Source organism: Aphelocoma coerulescens (genome assembly GCF_041296385.1).
Source record: "Aphelocoma coerulescens isolate FSJ_1873_10779 chromosome Z unlocalized genomic scaffold, UR_Acoe_1.0 ChrZ, whole genome shotgun sequence".
NCBI lineage: Eukaryota > Metazoa > Chordata > Aves > Passeriformes > Corvidae > Aphelocoma > Aphelocoma coerulescens.
In genome coordinates, this window is record NW_027184085.1 from 54281912 (window position 1) to 54305672 (window position 23761).

The following is a 23761-nucleotide window of genomic DNA, read 5'->3' on the forward strand; positions in this document are numbered from 1 at the left end:
AGCTAAGCAAGGGTGCCTGGCACTAGCCTATTTTTATAGGCTGATGTCTTCCTTTCAGTCAAGAGAGGTAGAAGAGTGGTGTGCCTTAAGTATTACTTCAAGAGTCTCTTGTGAGCACTGGCAGTGTTTTGTTTTACTAATTAACTCAAGTTTGCTGTTTCTGGCAGATAAGGAGCAACCTATAAGGGAGTGAATGCTGTGAAGGAAAAGTGTGATGTAGAGTTGGTTGTGCAGTAGCTTTTAGGGGCCTGACCCAAATCAATGGTCAGCTCATCTCAGCTCTTCTGGAAGCCCACTGAAGCATGAGAGGGAAGGAGACCCTATTCCTACTCTTCTCCTGTGACCTTGGCAGCACATTCAGAGCCTTTTTGAACATGCTCTGGAGTTTTGTGCAGCCTTCCGTAAGATGCCTGAACTCTAATTTGGCAGAAGACAATCTGATGTGGAAGAAAACAAAAGGCAGATTTAACTTTCAGTTGAGTGAGTGATGTGAAGGAGGATTGTATGGACATCAATACTAGCATGATGTCTTGTTTGGTTGGTATTGATGGCAGCACAGGAGGAGGATTACTGGGGGACCTTTGCTGCCTGTGAAACTGCATGATCATCTTGCTGCATCCTTTCAAGCTTGCTAGGTTAAACTGATGAAATTCTAACATTACATGTTGAGTAATAGTTATGTGGTGCTTTATATATCTCAGCTAGTTCACTGTGGGATCAGACAAATGCCAGCACAGGACACCCCAGAAAGAGAAGAGGAAAGAGGGAGTGCCTCTGAGCAGTAGCCTGCGGTTAAAACTGCTTCAGCTACATTATGAAACTCCTCTCAAGGGGAAGAAAGGTTTAAAACAAGATCAAGGTGTTTAATTCTTGCTTTAAGAAAAATTCTCTCCATTTACTAGGAGACCAGTGGCCACAGGTCATTCCTGGTTTTCTGTTTGATCTGTCTTTCAGTTTTCAAATCTCTCTGAAATCTAGGAGGTCCCTAAGAAGGAGTAATAGTGTAGTAGACCTCCACAGTAATACAACAGTAGTATTACTGTGTGCTTAAATCTGGGCAGAGAAGTAGAAGAAACAAGTACTTGATAATAGTGTGTTATTTACCTTTACTTGTATCATTGCAGAGTCTTCCTGTATTTTTCTGCCTCCATGTTTTGCTTCCTGATGGTGTCTACTAGAGCTGTGGCAATGATTTCTTGTAATACCCCATCTCTCCCACCTTCACATGCAGACAAAAACCTGCACATACATATTTATTATACAAAATGTAATTATATTTGTAAATATTTATTATATAATATATATAGAAAAAATCTTATTCACATAGGAAAATACAGAATTGTAGAATAGTTTAGGTTGGAAAAGCTCTCAAAGATCATCAAGTCCAACTGTCAGCTGAACACTGAACCATGTCGGTAAGTACCACATCTACACATCTTTTAACTATCTCCAGGTCTGGTGACTCCACCACTTCCTTGGACAGCCCATTCCAATGCTTGCTAAGCCTTTTGGTGGAGAAATTTTTTCTAATATTCAACCTAAACTTGCCCTGGTGCTGCAACTTGAGGCCCTTCTTCTTGTCTTGCCACTTGTTATTGGGACTGGAGACGGACCCCTGCCCCTCCACAGTCTCTTTTCAGGGAGTTGTAGAGTGTGATAAGGTCACCTCTAAACCTCTTTTTCTCCAGGATGAGCACCCTCAGCTCCCTCAGTCTCTTCTCATCAGACTTGTGTTCCAAACCCTTCTGTAGCTCTTTTGCCCTTTTCTGGACACACTCCAGCACCTCAGCATTCTTGTAGTGAGGGGCCCAAAACTGAACACAGGACTTGAGGTGTGGCCTCACCAGTGCCCAGTACAGGGGAGTGGTCACTGTCCTGGTCCTGCTGGCCACACTATTGCTGATACAGGCCAGGATGCCATTGGACTCCTTGGACACATGGGTGGCTTATGTTCAGCTGCTGTCAATCAGCACTCCCAGGTCCTTAACCTCTGGGCTGATTTTCAGCCACTCCTTCCCCAGTCTGCAGCTCTGGATGGGGTTGCTGGGACCCAAGAGCAGGACCTGGCACTTGGCCTTGTTTAACCTCACACAATTGGCCTTGGCCCCTGGATCCAGGCTGTCCAGATCCCTCCGCAGAGCCTTCCTGCCCTCCAGCAGATCAGCTTGGTGTCATCTGCAAACTGACTGACAGTGCGCTCGGTCCTGTGACCTGATAAAGGTATTAAGCAGGACTGGACCCAGTACTGACGCCTGGAGAATGCCACTGCTGACTGGACACTAATTGGATTTAACTCCATTCCCCATCACTCTCTGGGTCCAGCCAGCCAGTTCTTACCCCAGCGAAGACTGCACCTGTCCAAGACATGGGGAGCCATTTTCTTCAGGAGAGCACCATGGGAAATGGTGTCAAAGGCTTTACTGAAGTCCAGGTAGACAACACCTGTGGCCCTTCCGTCATCTACCAACTGGGTCACCTTGTCATAGAAGGTGATCAGGTTGGTCAAGCAGGACCTGCCTTTCCTAAACCCATGCTGATCCCCAGGTTGTCCTATATATGCCATATGACGACACTCAAGATGATCTGCATCAGGACCTTCCCCAACACCAAGGTCAGGCTGTCAGGCCTGTAGTTAGTTCCCCATATCCTCCTTCCAACCCTTCTTGCAGATGGCTGTCATGCTGGCTAGCGTCCAGTGAGCTGGGACTTCCCCCATTAGCCAGGACTTCTGGTAAGTGGTTGAAAGAGGCTTGCTGAGCACTTCTGTGAGCTCCCTCAGTAGCCTTGTGTGGATCCTGTCCAGCCCCAGACATTCGTTAGTAAATTTGCAGATGACACTAAGCTAGGAGCGTGTGTCAATCTGTTGGAAGGTAGGAGGGCTCTGAAAAGAGACCTGGAATGGTTGGCTAGATGGGCAGAGTCCAATAAGATGAAGTTTAACAAGTCCTAGTACTGAGTCCTGCATTTTGGCTACAATAACTCCCTGCAATACTTTAGACTGGGGATGGTGTGGCTGGACAGTGCCCAGGCAGAAAGGGACCTGGGGGTACTGGTTGACAGCTGACTGAACATGAACCAGCAGTGTGCCCTGGTGGCCAAGAAGGCCAACGGCATCCTGGCCTGTATCAGGAATAGTGTGGCCAGCAGAAGCAGGGAGGTCATTCTTCCCCTGTACTCAGGACTGGTGAGGCCACACCTTGAGCACTGTGTCCAGTTCTGGGCCCCTCAGTTCAGGAAGGACATTGAGGCACTTGAATGCATCCAGAGGAGGGCAACAAGGCTGGTGAGGGGCTTGGAACACAAGCCCTGTGAGGAACGACTGAGGGAGCTGGGGTTGTTTAGCCTGGAGAAAAGGAGACTCAGAGGTGACCTTATTCTCTCTACAACTTCCTGCAGGATTGTTGTAGTCAGGTGGGGGTTGGTGTCTTTCACCAGGTGGCAGCTGACAGAACGAGAGGGCACAGTCTCAAGCTGCGCCAAGGGAAATATAGGTTGGATATTAGGAAAAAGTTTTTTACTGAAAGAGTGATAAAGTGCTGGAATGGACTGCCTGGGGAGATGGTGGAGTCACCATCCCTGGATGTGTTTAAAAAAAGATTGGATATGGCACTCAATGCCATGATCTGGTTGAGGTGCTTAGGGCATGGGTTGGACTCGATGATCTTGAAGGTCTCTTCCAACCCAGACATTCTGTGAATTCTGTGAATTTGTATGTCTAAGTGGTGTAGCAGGTCACACATCATTTTTTCCGAGGTTATGGCGCCTTCATTCTGCTGCCTGGTTTTTTCTTCCCACTCAGGGGCCTTGTTACCTGGAGAACAACTGGTCTTACTGTTAGAAACTGAAACAAATAAGACAGTATCTCAGGCTTTCCATATTGTAGAAACTCATCGGGAAGAGGGTGAGGGTTCGGTCGGGCCCGGCCTGAGACGGACGGATGGAGACGAGAGATCTCTATAAGCAGGTCTTTGGGGTGCACGCTGTTTATTGCAAAGGGCGTGGGTACAGGGGCACTGCTTAGAGCTGCCAGCTGCAGCTCCAAGCAGGCCCAAGGTGTAGGAGAGAGAGAGGTGAATCAAGGGGGCGAGGTCCTTGTTACAATACAATAAATCATCTTCTGTAGTGAATATTCTAATTCTCACTAGCCAATCTAATACAAGGTACAAATCCTATAGCATTTACATAGAGCCTATAAGAGTTATTACATTACCATAGAGTGTTACATTTTAACTTCTAAAAACTACTCCTTGGACCCCTTCTGCTGAGCTAGTAGGGTCTGCTCTGACCCTTGGACCTGTCTGCAAGCAGAGGGTATTGTTCAATCAAGAGGGGATTACCTTCAGCCGGCTATACCATTGTTTTCTAGTTGTTCAGTAACTAAGACTTTATATCTCAAAGATGGCCTTCATTTCGATGTCGCTTATAGTTTTCATATTCCCAAAATCTTTTGTTAGGCAATCATATTTATAAGGCTTTCCTGTTTCATCTTCCCCAACATATATAATTTCTATGTTTCCCTCTGCATGCAATAAAGGATGGAGGTTCTCCTTAGCTCTCCTCTTGTTGCTAATGTACTTAGATATACATTTTTATTGTCTTCAATGGCGGTAGCAAGATAAAGTTCTTCAGGTTGTGTTTTGGCCCATCTACTTTTCTCCCTCCATAACTTCATGACACCAGAGCTGCCTGCATCTTCTCTCAAAGGTCAAACTCTCCTTTTCATTCTGAGTTCCAGCCAAAGCTCTTTCTTTAGCCAGGTCACTCATCTTCCCTGGCCTTGTCTTTTGGCACATGGGGATGGCCTGCTGGCTGTGCCTTCAGGATTTCCATCTTGAAAAATGTCAGGGTAACCTCCCAAGGGTACTTTGTCAAACAGTCTCCTAAACAGGCCAAAGTCTGCCCTCGGGAAGTCCTAGGTGGCATTTCTGATGACCCTTCCTACTTTTCCAAGAATTGGAATCTCCACTATTTTGTGATTGCTAAGCCCCAGACAGCCTCCAACCATCCCATCACCCACCAGTCCTCAGATAACAAACAAAAGGTCCAGTGGGTGCCCCCCGCAGTGGGCTCACTCAGCTTCCTGACACAATCAGTATCTTCCACACACTCCAGGAACCTCCTAGACTGCTTCTTCTCTGCGGTATTGTATTTGCAGCAGACATCTGTTAAATTGAAGTCCCCTGTGAGAAAAGGGGCTAATGATTATAAGACTTCTCCCGGCTGCTTGCAGAATAGTTCATCTGTCTCTTTTTCGTGGTTGTGTGGTTTATAACTAACTCCCACCAGGGTTTCTGCCCTGTTGGCCTATTACCCTGATTCTTGCCCATAAACGTTTAACCCTATCATCACCATCATTAAACTCTAGACAACCAAAACAGTCCCTAACATGCTGGCTACCCCACCATCTCTCTTTCCCTGCTTATCCCTTTTGAAGAGTTTATAGCCATCCATTGTAGCACTTGAGTTGTGCCAGTCATCCCACCCTGCTTCCATGGTGATAGCTAATCACAGTTTTCGAGCTACACAATGGCTTCCAGCTCCTGCTGTTTGTGGCCTATACTGCATGCATTGTTGTAGATGCACTTCAGCTGGGCAATTAATCCTGCCACCTTTTTTTGGAGTGAGATTTTCCTATGTGACAGTTTTCAAACACTTCTGTAGTTTCTAGGACATCAGTAACCCTTGTGTCTTTGCTGCAACATAGATTTCAATCCCCTGCCTCCAGTGAGATGGCAGACTGAAGGACCTCACTAGTACACTGTTCCTTAAATACTGACAGTCTGTCCCCAAGCTAATTTCTAGCGTGTCTGATTTTTATCCCTTCCCCTTTAAATCTAGTTCAAAGCTGTTACAATGGGCCCTGCTAACACCTATGCAAAAATCCTTTCCCCCCCTCTTAGAGACAGGTATACTCCATCAGTTGCCAGCAGGCCATGGTGTCAAGAAACCCAAAACTCTGCTGGTGACACCAGTTATGGAGCCAGGTATTATATTCTGCTTGGTCTTGTTACAGTGGGGATTCTGTAACACGCTGTATCAAACAAGGAGTCCCATGGAAAATAAATATAAATGGACGGATTCTTGGTAGATGTTTCAGAGATGTTTATTTCTCCAGCCGCATGGCCGGGGCTCTGCCGAGGAACTGCCCAGTCACGGGACCCGAGGGTCCTTGCCCACACAGGGGAACACAAAACAACCAATGGGGAACGAGGCTGACCAGGGGCAGGGAAACCCCGTGTCTCCCCCCCCAGGGCCCCTCTCCCAGGACCACATGGCAGGGGAGAAGGGACCCTGACAGTTCTTGGTGCTGTTTTTTCTCTCATCCTTCTTTGCAACTGGAAGGATAGAGGAGAAACTATTTGTGTTCTGATCCCATAACCAGTTGTCTCAAGGATGTTATTGTGCACACATTATTTTATGTATAGAAGTGCTATCTCTGTATAAAAAGTATTCTTGGTTACTTAATTTTAAAATTATCAGATGGCTGTATAAAGACTAACTGCTGCGTGATGCTGAAACATATTTGTTAGCTATGTATGCCTCCTTATGTGGAACATTAAGGGTGGTAAGATTTTATATCTGCTAATATTAGTGTTGGAGAAGCAATTATGCTGTTACCACTTTAATGAATTTAGGGGCTGTCTGTAATACTTTTTAAAATCCTCCAGTCTTTTTCAGTTGTATTTAGTACACTGACCAGTGTGGTATATATATACCAGTAGTAAATTTCATTTTTTTTCTTCTTGTGGATGAAAGTACCAAACTTTTGGGAGTGTTTTAACTATATATACACAGTTAAATATATAGCTATATAGATAACTATTTCATTATGTGAAGTAAAGAAGATACGAGGAGCTCATCCTTTTAACCTTTCTGTTACCAAAAGGAGAATAATCTCACATTTTCTTATACCTGTTCAGGATGAGACCTTATGTCCTGTATTCCATAGCAGACCAACACTCCACAAAGACCTGTGTGAGATGCTTCAGATCACTAAAAATTCAGAAGTAGAAGCAGGAAAACAAGTCCCTTTCAGAAGTAATGATCTGCTACCTTATCTTGATGGCCTGTGAAACCACAGTCTTCAAGGAACCTCGTCAGGGCTTTCTGCATTTTGTTTTGCTGTCTTGCAATATTTAAGTATCTATTACAAAGTTGTCATCAAGATTTACTTACCTCCCTCTAACAGGATAGTTCTTTAATTAAAAAGTAACTGCTGAGGGAAGGTTGACATGAGTGAGAGGACTGTTGAGGTTTTTTCAGCTGCGTTTAAAAGGTGTACCTCTTGAGAGACCCAGAAGCCTGTCTACTGTAACAAGATTTTTTGGTTGTGCTAGAAGAGAGATGGAGAGGGATTACAAGGTCATGTTGTGATAAGAGAAGGGGGAGTGGCTTCAAACTGACAGAGTAGGTTAGATACTGGGAAGAAATTCTTGGCTGTGAAGGTGGTGAGGCACTGGAACAGGTTGCCCAGAGAAGCTGTGGATGTCCCTTCCCTGCAGTGTTCAAGGCCAGGTTGAACAGGGTGGTGGGCCACCTAATCTAGTGGAAGATGTCCCTGCCCATGACAGGACATTGGAACTAGATAATGTCTGAGGTCCCTTCCAATCCAAATCATTCTATGATAATACTCTTATGCCTCGATGAGGTGGGGAGAGGAGGTGTTGTCTTGGTCTTTTTTTTGTTGTTGTTGTTGCATAATTTGGTACAGATTAGCAAGAATTCATCCTGAACAGTGATAACTTGTAGGGATTTTGTCTTTGGAGACATTTTTTGTCCTCTGCTTAGAGGAAATCTAGAGTACAGGTGCTTCTGTGCGTTAATTATTATTGTGATAAACAATAAAGTTAGAGAAAATTTTGTAGGTGCTCTTTTGATGATGCTGGCTAGTGGAACTACAGCTCTTGACACTATAACCATATGGCTCTTTTTCTTTTTGCCTTTCCCCATCTATGTATACCAGTACCAGACTGTATAAAAAAAAATTCAGTTGCACTACCTAGGGACTGCAGGCTGATGAATAAATGTGGGTGCAGAAGTCCTTGAATATAACCTGGCTACTCTTACACACGTTGTCTGAAAGTGCCTACAAACACTGCTCTGCCAGCATGTTTCAGAGTTCAAAGGTCATTACTGGTTTTGACTGCTTTGGACTAATTTCAATGCAAAATAACATATATTATCCTATACATGATATGAACCTTGAGGAAGGATTACTTAGCTTTATAATTTTGAACTGTACATGTTATACATGCAGAGTAATGTAGAAATTAAGACCTTTGTGATCACAACATACGTCTGAGAACTGAACTGAGAACTGAACCAGTGTGAGCACAAGTTAGTGCCCAAAAATACCAGCTTCATCTTACCTCTGCTTTAGAGACTTTGGTACATATACTGTGGCAGATTCATGTAGAATGTACTTGCACCAGCTGTGTTAATGTTCCTTAAATTTAGTCTATTATTTTGACTTCCATGTTAAATGTTAGCCTGAATTTCAATACTGTGACTTTTTGAATGGTTGGCCTGTTTCTCTGGTAGGTTTTCAATTGTAACTTTAATTCTTTGTCAGAATATGCCACTTCACAAATAATCCTTGGTGTAAAATGATCTGGTTTACTGTTTATTTCCTGTTTGATATGTGGACTCTAACAGAGCACTGCAATTACTTTAGTGTCACAATACCTCAGTGCTTTCAAAAGGGCAGGGTGCCACTTTCGTGCAGTGTTATGAATAGCACATGAACTTGAGTCTTAAATAAGAGAGAATATTAGGGACAGTCTTGCCACTTGCTGTCAAAACTGTACAGTGCTTCATAGCTGAATAGATTGTGATAATGCTGCATGTCTTACTTGTGTGTTTTGCCAGGTTTCTCTCTCTTGCACAGTCTGTAGGCTTCGCTTTCTGTAATTCAATCACCCACATAATACTGTGGTGGCATGTTTTGTAATATTGATGCACTTTATCACTTTATGCTTATTTATCACAGTCCTGCCTCAGAGCTGTCTTCCCAGCTTATTACTCTGGCACTTTCTTCTAGTGTTTCCTGTTTATTATGGCTTTTACTGCTCTACAAAACTCTCTGCTACACTTTTTTTTTTTTTTCCTCCCTTGCATTATCTACTCTTTGACCCTCCTTGTCAAAGTTGCATTCTTGAGACTCTTCCTTTTTGTTGGCACTAAAGGCCTTATTTCCTGTTACATTTGTGAACATTGCTAAGAAAATTTCTGTCTGGGATAGCTGTCTGAATTACTGTTCTTTTTGCTTTGGTCTGACCATCTCTTGGTGGTTAAATGCTCAGCAAGTCTATTTCCATTTACCTCTGCAGAGCCCAGGCCTGGGCTCAAAAACAGCACTAGGACACAATCTGCTCTGTTCTTTTGTCTTTTTGGTCAAACCATTGTTTATTCTCTGTAACATTATGGCCATGATATCTAGCTGCTAACCTGCCTAAAAGGAAAACATGCTGGCAGGGGCTGATTAGGTATCAAATGCCACTGTCCCACTTCAGGGAAAAAAATTCAAGAGATCTCCTGGAATCTCTTCTCTTACTGGAGCTCCTTCATAGTTCAGTAATTGTACTTGGTGAAAGTTTAAGCTGAGAATTGACATCATTAGGTACACATTGCAAGAATAATAGTCTTTCAGTCTGACTGTTCTTCATAGTAGAGAACTGCAGTATGTGGTATGTACATGAATTTGCAGATTTTAAGTTTCTGCAGATACTTGTCCTTTAGTTACTTGTGCATATGTATTTACTTGATGCAAATTAGATTGTATACTGGCCCATTGTTATGAACCGGTTTAACACAGAAGACCGAAGGAAACCATGTCTCTGCGATCGGACCCAGAAAGGTTTGAAATATACCCAAAAAACCGTGGTAAAAACCAAACTAGGTTAGATGTTGGTGCCAAAAAATTGATATATTTTATTTAATAAAAGAGGCAAAGAGAGAAAATAAATAAATAGAAAGTGAAGGGGGAAGGGGGAAACAGGGAGAGGTGACATGGATTAGGTGGAAGCATATCACCCTTCTGGGGGTCCCAGTGATGTCTCATTGCTCCCCTCTGTCTGGTCTGCTGGTGGTGAGGGTCCCCCACGGCTGCTGCCACGCTGAAAAGTGTAGAATCCGTGGATTAATATACATTTGGGCCAGGTGGAAATGGCCAGGTGCCTCCCTCGCAGGGGAATAGTTTGACACTGTCCCTTGCAACACTGAGGGTCTGTTGCATCATCTCTGGGGCTCTGGTGCAGGGTCTGGGGACCCCTGGGCGGGGGGGGGCCTTGATGGGTCTTGACACCCCCTTCTGCTGTGGATAAGCTTTTCCCGGGGTGAAGGGGCCCCTCAGCTGGGCTCTGCACAGCGGAGGATGGGCAGTCAAGCCTCTCTTCCCCCTACTTCGTTGCGAGGGTCTGTGCGAGCCTGGCAGCTGATAGCCCTGGGGCTGTGGTCTCCAATCCAAAGGTGTTAAGCTTGATCCCTTTGAATGCATTCCTCAATCCCCAGACCTGAGTTTACTCTATCTTACCTCCATCAGCGAGCAGTTCAGAGCCCCAGTCAGAAGGCCTGTTCAGGGTGTGGTGTCTTCTCTACAGCTTTTTTAATACAGTTTTGCTATAAAAAGCAAAAGTCCTTCATGAAGAGGTTTAAGCCGTAAATTATAACATTCAGTCTCTGACTCCCATTAAGCGTTTGTAATTGAATTTTGTATTCATTTACACAGGAGTGTACGATTAAGCATTGATTTTAGTGAGTTGTGACATTATTGCCAACACATTCTGTATATTTGGTGTGGCAGCTAGAGACATGGTTTAGTTGTGGGCTTGGTATTGCTGTGTTAATAGTGTGACTTGATGATCTTAAAAGTCTTTTTCAAAACCTAAACAATTCTGATTCATTGCTGAAATACCAGTAACTGCCTGGTATTGTGTATAAAAGTTTATCTATGGTTCTGACCTAGCCTGTTGTCAGGATTTTTATACTACTGTTAATTGATCCTTAATCTTTTCTTGGAGTTATCAGTGGGATAAACTATTTCCCCTGTGCTTTCAGTTTGCTCTAAATGTTGAACAACTTGAAGCAGGAAAAAGCACCTGAGCCTTTTGCTTTTTTGCCTTGTTTACAGTAAATTGTTTTCTATAATTATTTTGTTATAATGCTATGAGTTTTAATGCTGTGGAGGAAGAAAAACATTGTCTCTACTGCAGTTTGAAAAAAGGTTATATTCCTGTCGCTCAAAATGCATTAATCTTGAAATATCTAATGAGTTAAATAAAGCTGAATGTAACCTACATGTCATGCTAAGGTTTTTTTAGGTACTGCCTTTGACATCAGCTGTTGACATCAACTTTGGCATCAACTATTGGATAGAAATACAGCTGTTTTTCAACAACTAGAATTATTTCTTTTCCCAGCAAATTTAACTCCCAAGCTTTCTTAGTTCTGACTGTATTTTGAATAGCTTTCTTTAGCATATTTTCTTAAGTGGAGTTATATACTATTTTTCATTACAGACGCCTCCACCTCAATAAGAAAGCCACGGACAAACAGCCATATAGCAAGCTTCCTGGTGTTTCACTTCTAAAGCCGTTAAAAGGCGTGGATCCTAACCTGATCAACAACCTAGAAACCTTCTTTGAGCTGGATTATCCAAAAGTATGTATATTATTTAGTGTCTTTTTTTTCTCCTATGCCTCAAAAAGTCATATGAGAAGCTTGGATGGGAACTGTGCTGCTTGATTGTGTCAGATTGTTCTTCCTTCTGTAGAAAATGTATAATCACATATTTTACATGTTGCAAACAAAACTTACTCCTTTTTAAAAAGCTGTCTATTGAGGAACACAACCAAGGCTTAGGGATGAAATATACTCTACACTCCACTAAGATTTGCTTAATCATTATTCCTGTGTTGTGGCGTTTATAGATTGAAATGTTTCATACTGCTGTAAAAGATCACTTGAGAGGCAAGAAATCCTCCTCAGTTGACTACTTCTCTGTAAGAGATCCTCCAAAAGAGAGCACTTAAGTGATAGCCTGAAACTTTTTGATGGTTCTTACTGATGGTTCATCCAATGATGAGTTGCTCAATGATGAAGTAGTGTACCTCACCGGTTATTGGTAGATAGGGTAGTCTCTAAGCCATGGTTGGTGTTGGGAAGCAAATAGTTAAAAAAAGCTCACATTTGCTGTTAAACGCTGTTTGAATTTGTAATATAAATGATAAACAGTATAATTGATACATGTGTCAGATGCTCTCCTTGCTCTAAAGAGCTTAAAAGAAGTCTGCAAATGTTCGCTATATCATTCAGTATTTGAAGTATCTTCCTATGGATGGGAAAAGGAATACATTTTTTACTGTATTTGTATCTGCTGAATTCTGAAACTTGAAATTTAGCTTTAATAAAAAAACTTCATTCTTCTCAAAACCGCATTTGACACTACTGTTTCAATTGTAAAAGGTCAAAGGTTTGTGTAAGCTGTACACCTAAGTGGATAGGGTAAAACAAATAAAAATCCCTAGCATTTGGAACTAATTAGAAGTTGGAAACTTTTTCTGTAGTGAAGCTTTGGGCCTTTTGAAAAGCTTCAGACATGAACATATAAATCCTTTCAACTCAACAGAGTGCAATAAAGTGTGGCCAAGCACATTTTAAAGCATACTTTAGGCATGCTGTGTATGCCAATATTGCAAACAGTGCAAAGAATCTTCAGCAATATCTTAAGGTGGGTGTTATATGACCTATAATGAACACTAAAACATTATGCAGCTGAAACATTTGAGTACAAACAAAACTTAATAATTCAAAAAAAAAATTGTGCTGGATCTAGCTTTACAAGAGGTAGTCTTGATCCTTAGTTGTGAAAACACATGGGTAATAATCTTAAAATGTTGCTACTCCACACAAATCTGAGTTTCAGATAGTAGTAGACGATCATACTTTTCCTAAGGAGAGTGTAAATGCATATCTGAATGCTTCAGTTTACAGCAGCACAGATTAGACAGTACAAGCAGGGTCCTTAAACTGTCTGAAAAAATTTTTTGTAGTTACTGTATAGAACTACCTTAAAAGATTGACCACAAAAATTAGAACAACAGTATCGCCTGGTATTCAAAGTTCAGCTGTGCAGTGAAAAATTATTCTGAAAGATTAATCTGAAACCTTTCCCACTGAAGCTGAATTCAACCTACAGTGCTAACGATTCTCTTCTGTGATCCTCCATGCATGAAATATTCTTCTCTTGAATAGAATCCAGTTATGCTGTCTCAAAACTGCAGGACTTCCACATAATATTTTTATCAGTGAACAGTTCTCACCTACTGTGCATATTGTAATTTTGCAAAAGTTTTTCTGTTCATGTTAAATCCAAATGAACATGATGGTAATGTTTGTGTAGATAAGCATGTTTGTTCTGCTTTCATCATACATTTTCTAGTTTTTCACTTTGCTACTGCATACAAAGACCATTTGTTTTGAATTTTTCTCTTTTCAAATATTGGAGTCTGAAATATCTGTTTTACTTCTTGTTGAATTTCTTGGAGAATATGGATAAAGAAGTGTCATTGCTACTGTGGACTGAAGAGTCATTATATAATGACTAGGAAAATTAATTTTATTTTAAAAATTTAATATTCTGTGAAAACCTAATTTCTTCAGTTGTTTATTTCTATGGTGTTCATGCTGTCAAGATTCTATTGTGATGAGAGGACCTGCCTGCTTAATGAGACAACTCTTTCACCTTTTAAAATCCATTTTCCATGATGTAAGATGCTAGAAATCAAACACTGCTTGCTCATTAGCCAAATTGACTTTGAGTCTGCATTCTGAGAGGTAGAGGTATTTGCCTGGTAGTTTGTAGTGCTAGAACAAATCTTAATTCCCATTTAACGGTTAAGGATTTTGAATTTCCACAATATTCTGAATGCAGTTGGAGTAGTTCAGGCTTTTGTGTATGACAATGCCATTTTTTTATTGGAAGTATGTATATATTTAACTTAGTATCTAATGTTGTATGTATACCCCTTACTGAACAAGAACATCAGAATTTGTCGTCACAGAGCCAATAGGCAGCTTTCAAAATTCAGATTATTTTCACTAAACTACTGAAGCAAAAACTTAAGTTTGGTGAGGTGATAAAATAGTATAAGGGAAAATAACAACTGTTTTGATTGCTAGTTGGGACTCTTATTTACAGCAGCTACTGTAAATGTGGTCCAAGAAAATTGCTTCTTTTGATTGAATTTTTCAGTCTTGGACTGTAAAAATGGCTTCTGGGTATCTTGATCAGAAATTTGCATTTTCTGTATTTTAGTCTTTGTATTGGAGCTCTAATACCTCTAATTTTAACAGGGTAAAAAGAAGGTTGTATCAAGTAAGAAGTATTTAAGGTATTTGCTGTTACTGCAAAAGCAGAAATACCTTTATCAAAGCTTTCAAAGCTGCCTCAATGTTGAGTGATTTTTAAAATGCTGTTTCTTCACCCACTATCACTAGCTTGTGTAAGCATGTAGCAGCTACAGTTTTCTCATACTACTTGTTGTTTTTTCAACTACTACTCAATTAATGCGGAAAATACAGATATGTTACATATGCATATTCCTGAGCTCTGTTGTACAATTAGGTGTACATATATACGTACATTGGTCTCTGTGGATTGTCTTCCAACTCTGTTCTGCATATGTATCTACAAAGTAAAGGAATGGAAGATGTAGTTCAGAGGTATGCGGTCATAATGTATCATTCTTTAATATTTCAGGTGCTGTCATTTCATGGAATATAATACTGGATTTAAGATTCATATGTGAACAAAAATGAAAGTGGAAAAAAAATTTTACCTTGTACACCAGAACATCTTATTTTATGACTAATAGAAACCCTTCAATAACAGCAAAAGTAATGTTCGTCAGTACAAGAATTCATTGAGATACAGCCTCAGTACTTTTTTTGCGAGTACTTGGCTGTGCATTAAAATACTAGACTCATTTAGCTGTAAAACAAGCCCTTTGTTTTTAATACTATAACAGCACTCTTTATTTTTTTAGCTTACTATGCTATTAAGCTTTATTTTGTAGACTTTGTGGATATTAGCTGTATGTATGTAAATATATATGTGAGTGTATACATTTTTGTTTTTACTAGTATGAAGTACTGCTCTGTGTACAAGATCATGATGATCCAGCTATTGATGTGTGCAAAAAGCTCCTTGGCAAATACCCAAATGTTGATGCTAGACTGTTTATAGGTAAGCAGTGCAACTTGAAGGTGGGACTCTTACTTGTAAAATGATAGGTCTTCAATTCCGTATAGAATACTCTACATGGAGTTGAAGACTCCATATGTATATGGACTGGAAGAAATAAATAGTTGTCGTGTTCAGCCTATGTTGCTTCTGTAGCTTAATCTCCAGTTTGCACTAAAAAGTAAGTTTGTAATAACAGTCTGTGCCATCAGTTCAGGAAAACTTTAGGAAGAACAATTTGGGAACCCCCCTGCAATTTTTCCTCCTAATTTTAAACAACAGTTTAAATCCTGTCTTTGCACGGAACTAAGTGTGCAGGAAGTGACTCAGAGTGGTGGCTATATTTGAGCTTGAGGTCCTGCAGCAATCCTTTTTAATCTGCTTAGACTGTAGGGTTCTTTCTTCACTTTATATTTGAATTAATGGAGGAGAGGGATATTAGAACAAGGTAGTAAAATGTAGTTGGTTTTTTTTTTCTCTGATATGAAACAAACTTGACCATGTCTGTAAGCTAGATGTAAAGGAGTGTGTCTCACTTTATTCTGCTCTTTTTCTATTTTTCTGCTGAAATTACTGTAGAATATAATCTTCATAATCAGTCTTAAGAGATAAATAATATTTACCTTACAAGAATGTAGTTATAAGCTTTATAGTTCTCCTGCTTCTTTAGTTAATCTTGTTACCCTGCCATTTTAAGGAAGCATTTGAATATTTTTTCCTTTTATTTTTCTAATTATAAAATATAAGATTGAAGGTATACTTAAAACATAAATCTCTTGCATAAAAGTGGACTTTAAGAATTGGTGGGTAAACATTCACTCTTCTTCAGTTCATGTATTTAAATATTTAGGTTATTGAATATGAATTCCAAAAAAACCCCATACATTATTTGTGAATGATGTTTGTACTTTTTAGGTGGCAAGAAGGTTGGCATCAACCCCAAGATTAATAACTTAATGCCTGGATATGAAGTTGCCAAATATGATCTCATATGGATTTGTGATAGTGGAATCAGAGGTAGGTGTGTATGTGCTGACTGTGAAACTGTCCTTACTCACCATAAGTAAGCAGGTTTTGGAGACTGTTTTAAATGCGAATACAAGCAGAAGTTAAAGTTAAAAGTCTGAACAAAATGTTTTTGTGGAATAAAAGTTTAACCTCTAATTAAAGGAGAAAATACCTTTAAAAATACTCAAAATAATTATTTGAACCATTTCCATTTTATTCGTTGTTGATCATAATAATTGTTAATCACTAATACTATTTTTCTGAAACTGTTCTTATAAGACACTATGCATCAAAGCATATGTACTCTTGATACTGATGATACAGTGAGAATTAGTGTCTCTCTGCAGCAGTCTTCTAATGACAGAATTGTTCCATGAAGTGTTGTTTTTTCGTTTGTCACTTAGTAACGCCAGACACACTGACAGATATGGCCAATCAAATGACTGAAAAAGTGGGCTTGGTCCATGGGCTTCCCTATGTTGCAGACAGACAGGGTTTTGCTGCTACTCTTGAACAGGTGAGTGCAGTGTTGTGGGGGGGATTTTGTTTTATTCTGTTTTTGCTTGCAAAACCTTGCTGAGTGAAAGCTGTATTGTGCTTCTTGTACTTCTTGACTGAAGAAATGTTTTTTCTCAGTTGCAGTCGCACTTCAAACTAAGGGTAAGTAGGATAACTTCTAAATGCTTCAGAGTTCCTCTGGGGTGCTCTCTATTGATTCAATATTTAAGTTTACAATATAAACAATAAAGATTACAGGATACACATTTTGGATTTTATATTTAAAATTAGTAAAAAACTGAATAACTGAACTGAAGAATGCTTTCTAGTGCTTAGTCAGAAAGGACTAATTAATTCTATTTTGCTGTCTGAAAAGGCACACAAAAATGGCCATGACAAGTCAAAGCTAAGTCCAGCTCACACAGTATCTTATTTCCAGCAGTATTTACAAGCAGAGCCTTTGAGGAAAGTAGAACAAAAGCAAGGCTTATATCCTATTTTCCTGTAATACTGCCCAAATGTTCTGTAATTTTCAGCTGAGAGACTTCTAAGCAGAAAGCAGACTTATATATTTACTAATCTTTAATAGTATTTTAGTAAGAAGAGATTTCTTACATGAACTTTTCCATTCTTCTTTTGAGTCTGTATAAATTTTTAACATCTATAACTTTCTTTACCAGGAAGTTCCATCTGTTGCAGGATCCATATCTGGTTTATTCTGACCCTTGTTCTTCTGTAGTGCTATTTCATGTCTCATAATAATTTTAGTGAGAGAGAAAGTGAAAAGTTGATTCCTATCCACCATCTTCATATCACTTACTCTGTCCTATTCTCCCCCCTCCTCTTTCTTAGTAAGCTCTCTTTGGTAGAATGAAGAGGTTGAGTTTGCTTTTTTGTTCCTTGTGTCTCAAGGCATGTAGCTTAATCAATTTTTATTTGGAGCTGGCATGTGTAAGGCCTTTTGGCTAACTGATAGGGATGAAAGACAGAAATGAGAGAGATGAAAATGTGGTAAATTCAGTACTCCATCATTGCTCTGAGTGGGGGCTGCTTTTGTGATGATTTTTTTTTCTTTTTTTTTTCTTTTTATATGATACAAAGTCTGAATTTCCTTTTACAAGAGAAAAGCAGAGAGCTATAGCACAAATTTCCTAGTACTGCTACTTGTAAAAGCAAAAACTACAACTCCTGCTTCTGTATTCCTGGAAGAGCTTTTTGCCTGCTGATCCAGTATACTGCAAGATGAGCATGCCTTTTCTTGAACGAGTTACGGTACCGGTGTGAAGGCAGTGTACGCTAAATAATAGTGAGAGGCACTAGCACTCGTTCCCTGTGTTGTTTTGTAGGTCATTCGTAGTTCTAAGTTGCTGAATCTTGTAAAAAGGTTTGCTTGCAGTCTGAATTTTTTCTTCACTTTTTTTGTTTGCAAGTGTGCTAAGTAAACAAATTTCCCATGCTTCTGTAGAGCCATATAGTAAGTTTCTAAGAACATGTATGCATGAATGCAGTTAATTTGCACAGGAGGAGAGAACATGTCTGTCAGTTATCACCACATAATATATTAATCCTAGTGATTAGTCTGTAACTTAATAGACTTTTAGTACATATATTCCCTGAGAAAAACCTCAGTAAATTAGAAATGAAATACAAAATGAAGTGCAGTAGTTCAATATGTGGATTTAAAACCTGCTTATAGATTTGCAAAAACATAACCAATATCACCAATAGATTTCCCAGATTTGGTGATACACTAGATTTCTTAGAATGGTACTAAAGATCTTTCCAAATACACCATCATAATTGGCCACATCTAGTGTTTTTTACCTTCCATATGTTTTCAGAGGAAAAAGTTGTCAGTGTAGTACTTACATACAGAGCTTTAAATGCCTTTTCTTCTTTTGTCAGGTCTATTTTGGAACTTCACATCCAAGGTCATATATTTCAGCCAACTTAACTGGCTTTAAGTGTGTAACAGGAATGTCATGCTTGATGAGGAAGGACGTCTTGGACCAAGCTGGAGGACTGATAGCTTTTGCACAGTATATTGCTGAAGATTACTTTATGGCCAAAGCTATAGCTGACCGGTAAGATGACTCTGAAGAAAGCTTATTTCCTTAAGTGTAGTTTAAATCTTTCTTTTTGTTTGCTTTTTGGATTTTTTCAAAACACATGGCACATACTGTAAGTATACGTGTTTGTGTCAGCTTCACATATATGTAGCAAACATGTTAATGCCATGTGCTTTGTCCTTTCAGTATAGTTCTTCAGAAATAATTAAGCCATGTCATTGTCAATTCTGTTAGAGAAAAGTTTCAGAACTTGGTTTAAGTACTTGGTTTTTTCTAAAGAAGAGTCTTGATAAAACACTTTTCTTTTTTTGCCTACACCCATTGTAATAATATGGCACATGTGCCGAAGAAACTTCTCAAGCCTAATAAAATTCTGGTGTGCTTCTTATCTAGTTGGTTTTTGCATCTGTTATTTCCACATTTTTATAATAACAAATTCCTTTTTCAGGGGCTGGAAATTTGCGATGGCCACGCAAGTTGCAATGCAAAACTCTGGTTCATATTCTATTTCTCAGTTTCAGTCCAGAATGATCAGGTAAGATTTTGATCTTTACTTCCTCTCCCACCCATCCCTGCCCCCTTCTTCTGATGGGGACAACCTGATATTGAGAGGCAGTACATTTTCTGAGCTAAGTTGATCTAATGCCCGGTGTGCTAAAGTTCAGTGCACAGCTTGATGCACTCTTCTTTGTTAGTGCTGGGAGAGAGGCGTTGACTTTCCACAGAAGTATGACTGATACAGGCATTAAAAAAAAAAAATTTAAAACACCTTGTCCTCAGTACCTTTTAAATGCTATCCATAGCATCTTTGAAAGGGAGGTTTTTTTCAATATTATATTTGGAGGTGTGAATTAAATGAGATTAACAGTTTAGAAAATACCATGATGGCTCATTTGGTGAGGTGGGGGAGGAGGATGTAATGAATAATGCAAAGTCAAAACTGATTTGTTTGTCTTTTCTAGGTGGGCCAAACTACGAATTAATATGTTGCCTGCCACAATAATTTGTGAGCCAATCTCAGAGTGCTTTGTTGCCAGTCTAGTTATTGGATGGGCAGCTCATCATGTGTTTAGATGGGATATAATGGTATTTTTCATGTGTCACTGCTTGGCATGGTTTATATTTGACTACATTCAGCTAAAAGGTGTTCAGGTATGTAATTTTGTTTTCCAGGAGGTTACTAAAAGTTGTTTTTGCTATCGACTTCGGCAAAAAGCTAAGTGTAATTACAACCATATAATAATTCTCTTGACATGCAGGAAATAATCCTGTTACTTCTCAGTCTTCCAGCTTCAGTTTATAGTAGCATGAAAAGGAGTAAGTGGTAATTTTGTATTCCACATGCACTTGCCTCCGACTAGGCTCTGAAAGTTTAGCTGTCCCCTTAATTAATAATTATGTTTCAAATCTGCTCTACCTGGGCATATGCAGAAATGTTAAGCTCTTTTGACAGTACAAGAACAGAAGCTTTGTGGGATTTTATTTTAGTTGTCTCTTTGTCTTATATTTATTGAGGTGTATGTGTACTCATATGTACATTATTCACTTAATTTTGTTAATGATAGACAAGGGAAAACAGCTGTAACCTACTTCCAAGGCCTCAAAAAACTTTTAATGTAGAAAACTGTCACAAATGAGAGCAGCATTTGTTCTCCTAATGCTGTAGAAAATATTAAATATGGGTAACTGTATCTTGAACAAGAAAATATTCTTGGCTTTTAATGAAGGATGCTATTGTTATGTAAATATATATAGTTATATAAATATATATATATATTTATAAGATTTAGCTGCAAAAAAGGTTTTAATTTACTTTAAAATTTCTTGAATTACCAGTATGATTATATAACCTTGCTTTTTATTATTTCTAGGGTGGCGCTCTGTGTTTTTCAAAACTTGATTATGCAGTAGCTTGGTTCATCAGAGAATCCATGACAATTTATATTTTCCTATCTGCTTTGTGGGACCCCACTATTAGCTGGAGGACAGGACGGTACAGATTACGTTGTGGAGGCACTGCAGAAGAAATTATTGATGTATAGCCACACATTTGTAACTGTGAATGTCAAAAAGAGAAGGGGGAAAGAAAAGTACTAGAAGTTGTTTATATACTTTCAAGAAAATCTACCTTCATTAGTTTTATTAATTGAATGTTTGGTATCTGTTCTTTAATTTATTTTTGCATGGCACTTGCATCTGTGAAAATACATCTTGTAGTCTTGGCCAAATGGTACCTTCCTCCTATATACAAATAAAAATAGGGAGAATTGGTCCTGACATCTACTTTCTATTTAAATGCTCTGCAGTAGACTTTTTTTTTAAAACAAATATCCTCCGGGATATGAACAGCTTCTTACTCCTTGGTGTGCAAGGCTAGCGAATCTAGCATTCACATAGCTATTTTCCAGCTGGATTGCACAATGCTGTACCTATTAAAATCACAGAGGTACAGATGATTTTTGTTTTATCCCACTAAATAGAGCTAGTAACGGGACCTTGGGAAAGAAGCTCTGAAATGTTTTATGCCTACCTCTTGTAGTTGCTGCAGAGCAATATGAATAGAAAGTAAACAGCTTTGCAAAAACGAACTAAAGTAAACCTGGAGTCTTGTGTTTATGTGTGTATATAGGGAATATTTTAATCATTGCAGTAACCAAAAGTGGACTGAGTTTGATAGGAATGAGTTGGAAGGATTTACTGGTCAGGCATGTATTGTGGGCATCTTTTGGCCAAGTCTGATCTGGTTCTGTCTTGAACCTTGTTAAGCACTGTGCTGTAATTAGCCAAGGTGATCCCCTCAGTACTTCCATCCTTTTTTAAGGGGCGTTTGTTTTTCCCTGTGAGTGAATGCTTTCATGCTGGGGGGGTGGGGGGTGTTCTGTGTGTGTGGGGGACATAGTAGGGGGTAGAAGGGAGCAGAAATACATTTCAGAAACATTTCACACATGAGCTATTTTCTTACACAATGTCTTAAGAATGTAATTTCATGATGCAGGTATTTAATATCTTTTTAAAGTGAACATACATACCTGTACTAGTCATAGTTAAGTATTCAATTGCAGTAGATATTGTGAATATATTAAAGGGCCGGGTGAATTTGCTGTTACTGATTAAAACTGTAGTCTTAATTTAGATATCAAACTAAGTTTACTCTTGGCTGTTTGCCTGTTAGTCTAGCCTTTAAACTGGACTTCCATATTTCAGTGGTATGACTAAAAGGACTAGATTATAATGCATGCCATGGTTTTCCCCCCCTCTGTTCCCTGTAGCTCGGTTTTCAACCTCATTGTGAAACTTCCTAATTTGTGGTGAACTGGACTTGTTTTCTTTGAACACTCTTTAATGAAAAAAAAAACACAGCAAAGCTAGAGAAGACTGTTGCATAAGCCTTTTGTTTTCATAATTGTATTTATGCTGCTTTACTTCTCTTCATATGGAATAGCAAATTGTCACCGTGAACGTGAGCTGCTAATTACAAGGTTATGTCAACAAAGCAGCTTTAAAAGTTGGATGATGATGTGTAGCATATTAGCAATAATGACATGTATTTATAAAAATGGACTTTTTACCTTACTGAGCCAATCCCTTACCCATCATATGCTACACAAGTGTAATGTGTATGTATTTGTTGTAAAACATACTCTGGGCCAAGATGCTTCATCCACCTTAATATCTCTTTTGCCTTATGGTAACATGAAACTTTTTTAATGGGCATTTCTGTATGAACAAAGGCTTGTGATACATGCTTCATTCTTTTCATGTGAATCAGGAAGAAGCACTTTTCCTGAGGAAAGTTTTACATTGAAACATAGTCTAGTTGTGGCCCACAAAAACATCTTTTTTTAGTATTATTTTTGACATAGATGACTTTTACTGACAATGTTTGTATCTTCATTTGTTTCATGAAGTTTGATGCCGTTCATTGCACTGCTAAAGTGAAGCTTAGCTTGCTACTTAGCTTTATGCTGATTTCTATGCAGGCAATGGAACAGAACCAAAAAAAAAGGCTGTACAGACTTCCGTTTAAAAAAACTAGGTGGGGATAATTGTTTAACAGGTGCTTTGGTATTAGTAGAGCCATTTTTTGGCTGTGAAAAATAAAGCTTCACTTAAGCAAATGGTTTCATTTGGGTATTGTTTGGTTGGTGATGAAATGGAAACCAACAGTGTCAAATGTCATAGACAATGCTGCAACAGAACTTTTAAAAGTTATAAACAGCTAATGTAAAGTTATGTTGATCTACAGCTGTGTATAATATACCATGTTTATTTAAAATAATTGTCTTGTTTATTCCTTTATTTAAAAATAAATTTTGAATACAATCTGTTCGGAGTACTTTTTTCCTTTCTTCAGTGATGCTGTAATGTGACAGCTTTAAGTGTTTATGGCAGTTTTGTTAGATTATATTTCTAATTAGTCTTCACAGCAGTAAAGGGATGTCACTTTCTTTTGATTTTTTTACAACTGCACCATCTCTTTTGGATTTTATATTTGACTGAAATTAACTCACATGAACTAAATTGATTTTTAGTTATCCTTAATTTTTTAGAACAACTTCAGTGTACAAAAATTTTACAAGTGAGCAGCATGGTTCCCTATTTATTGTAACTAGGCTAGATTCTGATTTTAGAGATTATATCTTTGCCACAAAACATGTTGACATTGAGAAGTCGTATTGATCCTTTGCTTTCAGGTACACTGACTAGAAAGCATTCTGAACTTGCTCTGCCATCTAACTTGGCTTTTTTTGTCTCTTCCCTACCATTTTTGAAGATCATGTGAAACTTAGTAAGAGACTGTGTTTATGAAAGAATTGTTGTAATCCTGGATGCATGGCTTAAACACTGCTGGAATCACTTGAAAACTATTTATAGAAACTTAAATGGTCCTGGGTGTATTTTGTGCTTGGTACATTTGCAGCCACACAGCACAATACTTAAATCC

General features: G+C 39.0%; 1 protein-coding gene across 1 annotated transcript in view; it reads left to right on the plus strand.

Annotated features, from left to right (window-relative positions):
* UGCG (UDP-glucose ceramide glucosyltransferase) overlaps positions 1-23141 on the plus strand; it is a 38084-nt gene extending 14943 nt beyond the window's left edge. The window contains exons 2-9 of the mRNA XM_069001544.1: positions 11517-11658; positions 15142-15244; positions 16157-16258; positions 16654-16766; positions 18653-18831; positions 19265-19351; positions 19779-19968; positions 20688-23141. Coding sequence (XP_068857645.1) covers positions 11517-11658; positions 15142-15244; positions 16157-16258; positions 16654-16766; positions 18653-18831; positions 19265-19351; positions 19779-19968; positions 20688-20858 — 1087 coding nt within the window. The 3' untranslated portion in view covers positions 20859-23141. The remainder of the gene's footprint in view (positions 1-11516; positions 11659-15141; positions 15245-16156; positions 16259-16653; positions 16767-18652; positions 18832-19264; positions 19352-19778; positions 19969-20687) is intronic.
* The last annotated feature ends 620 nt before the right edge of the window (positions 23142-23761 follow it).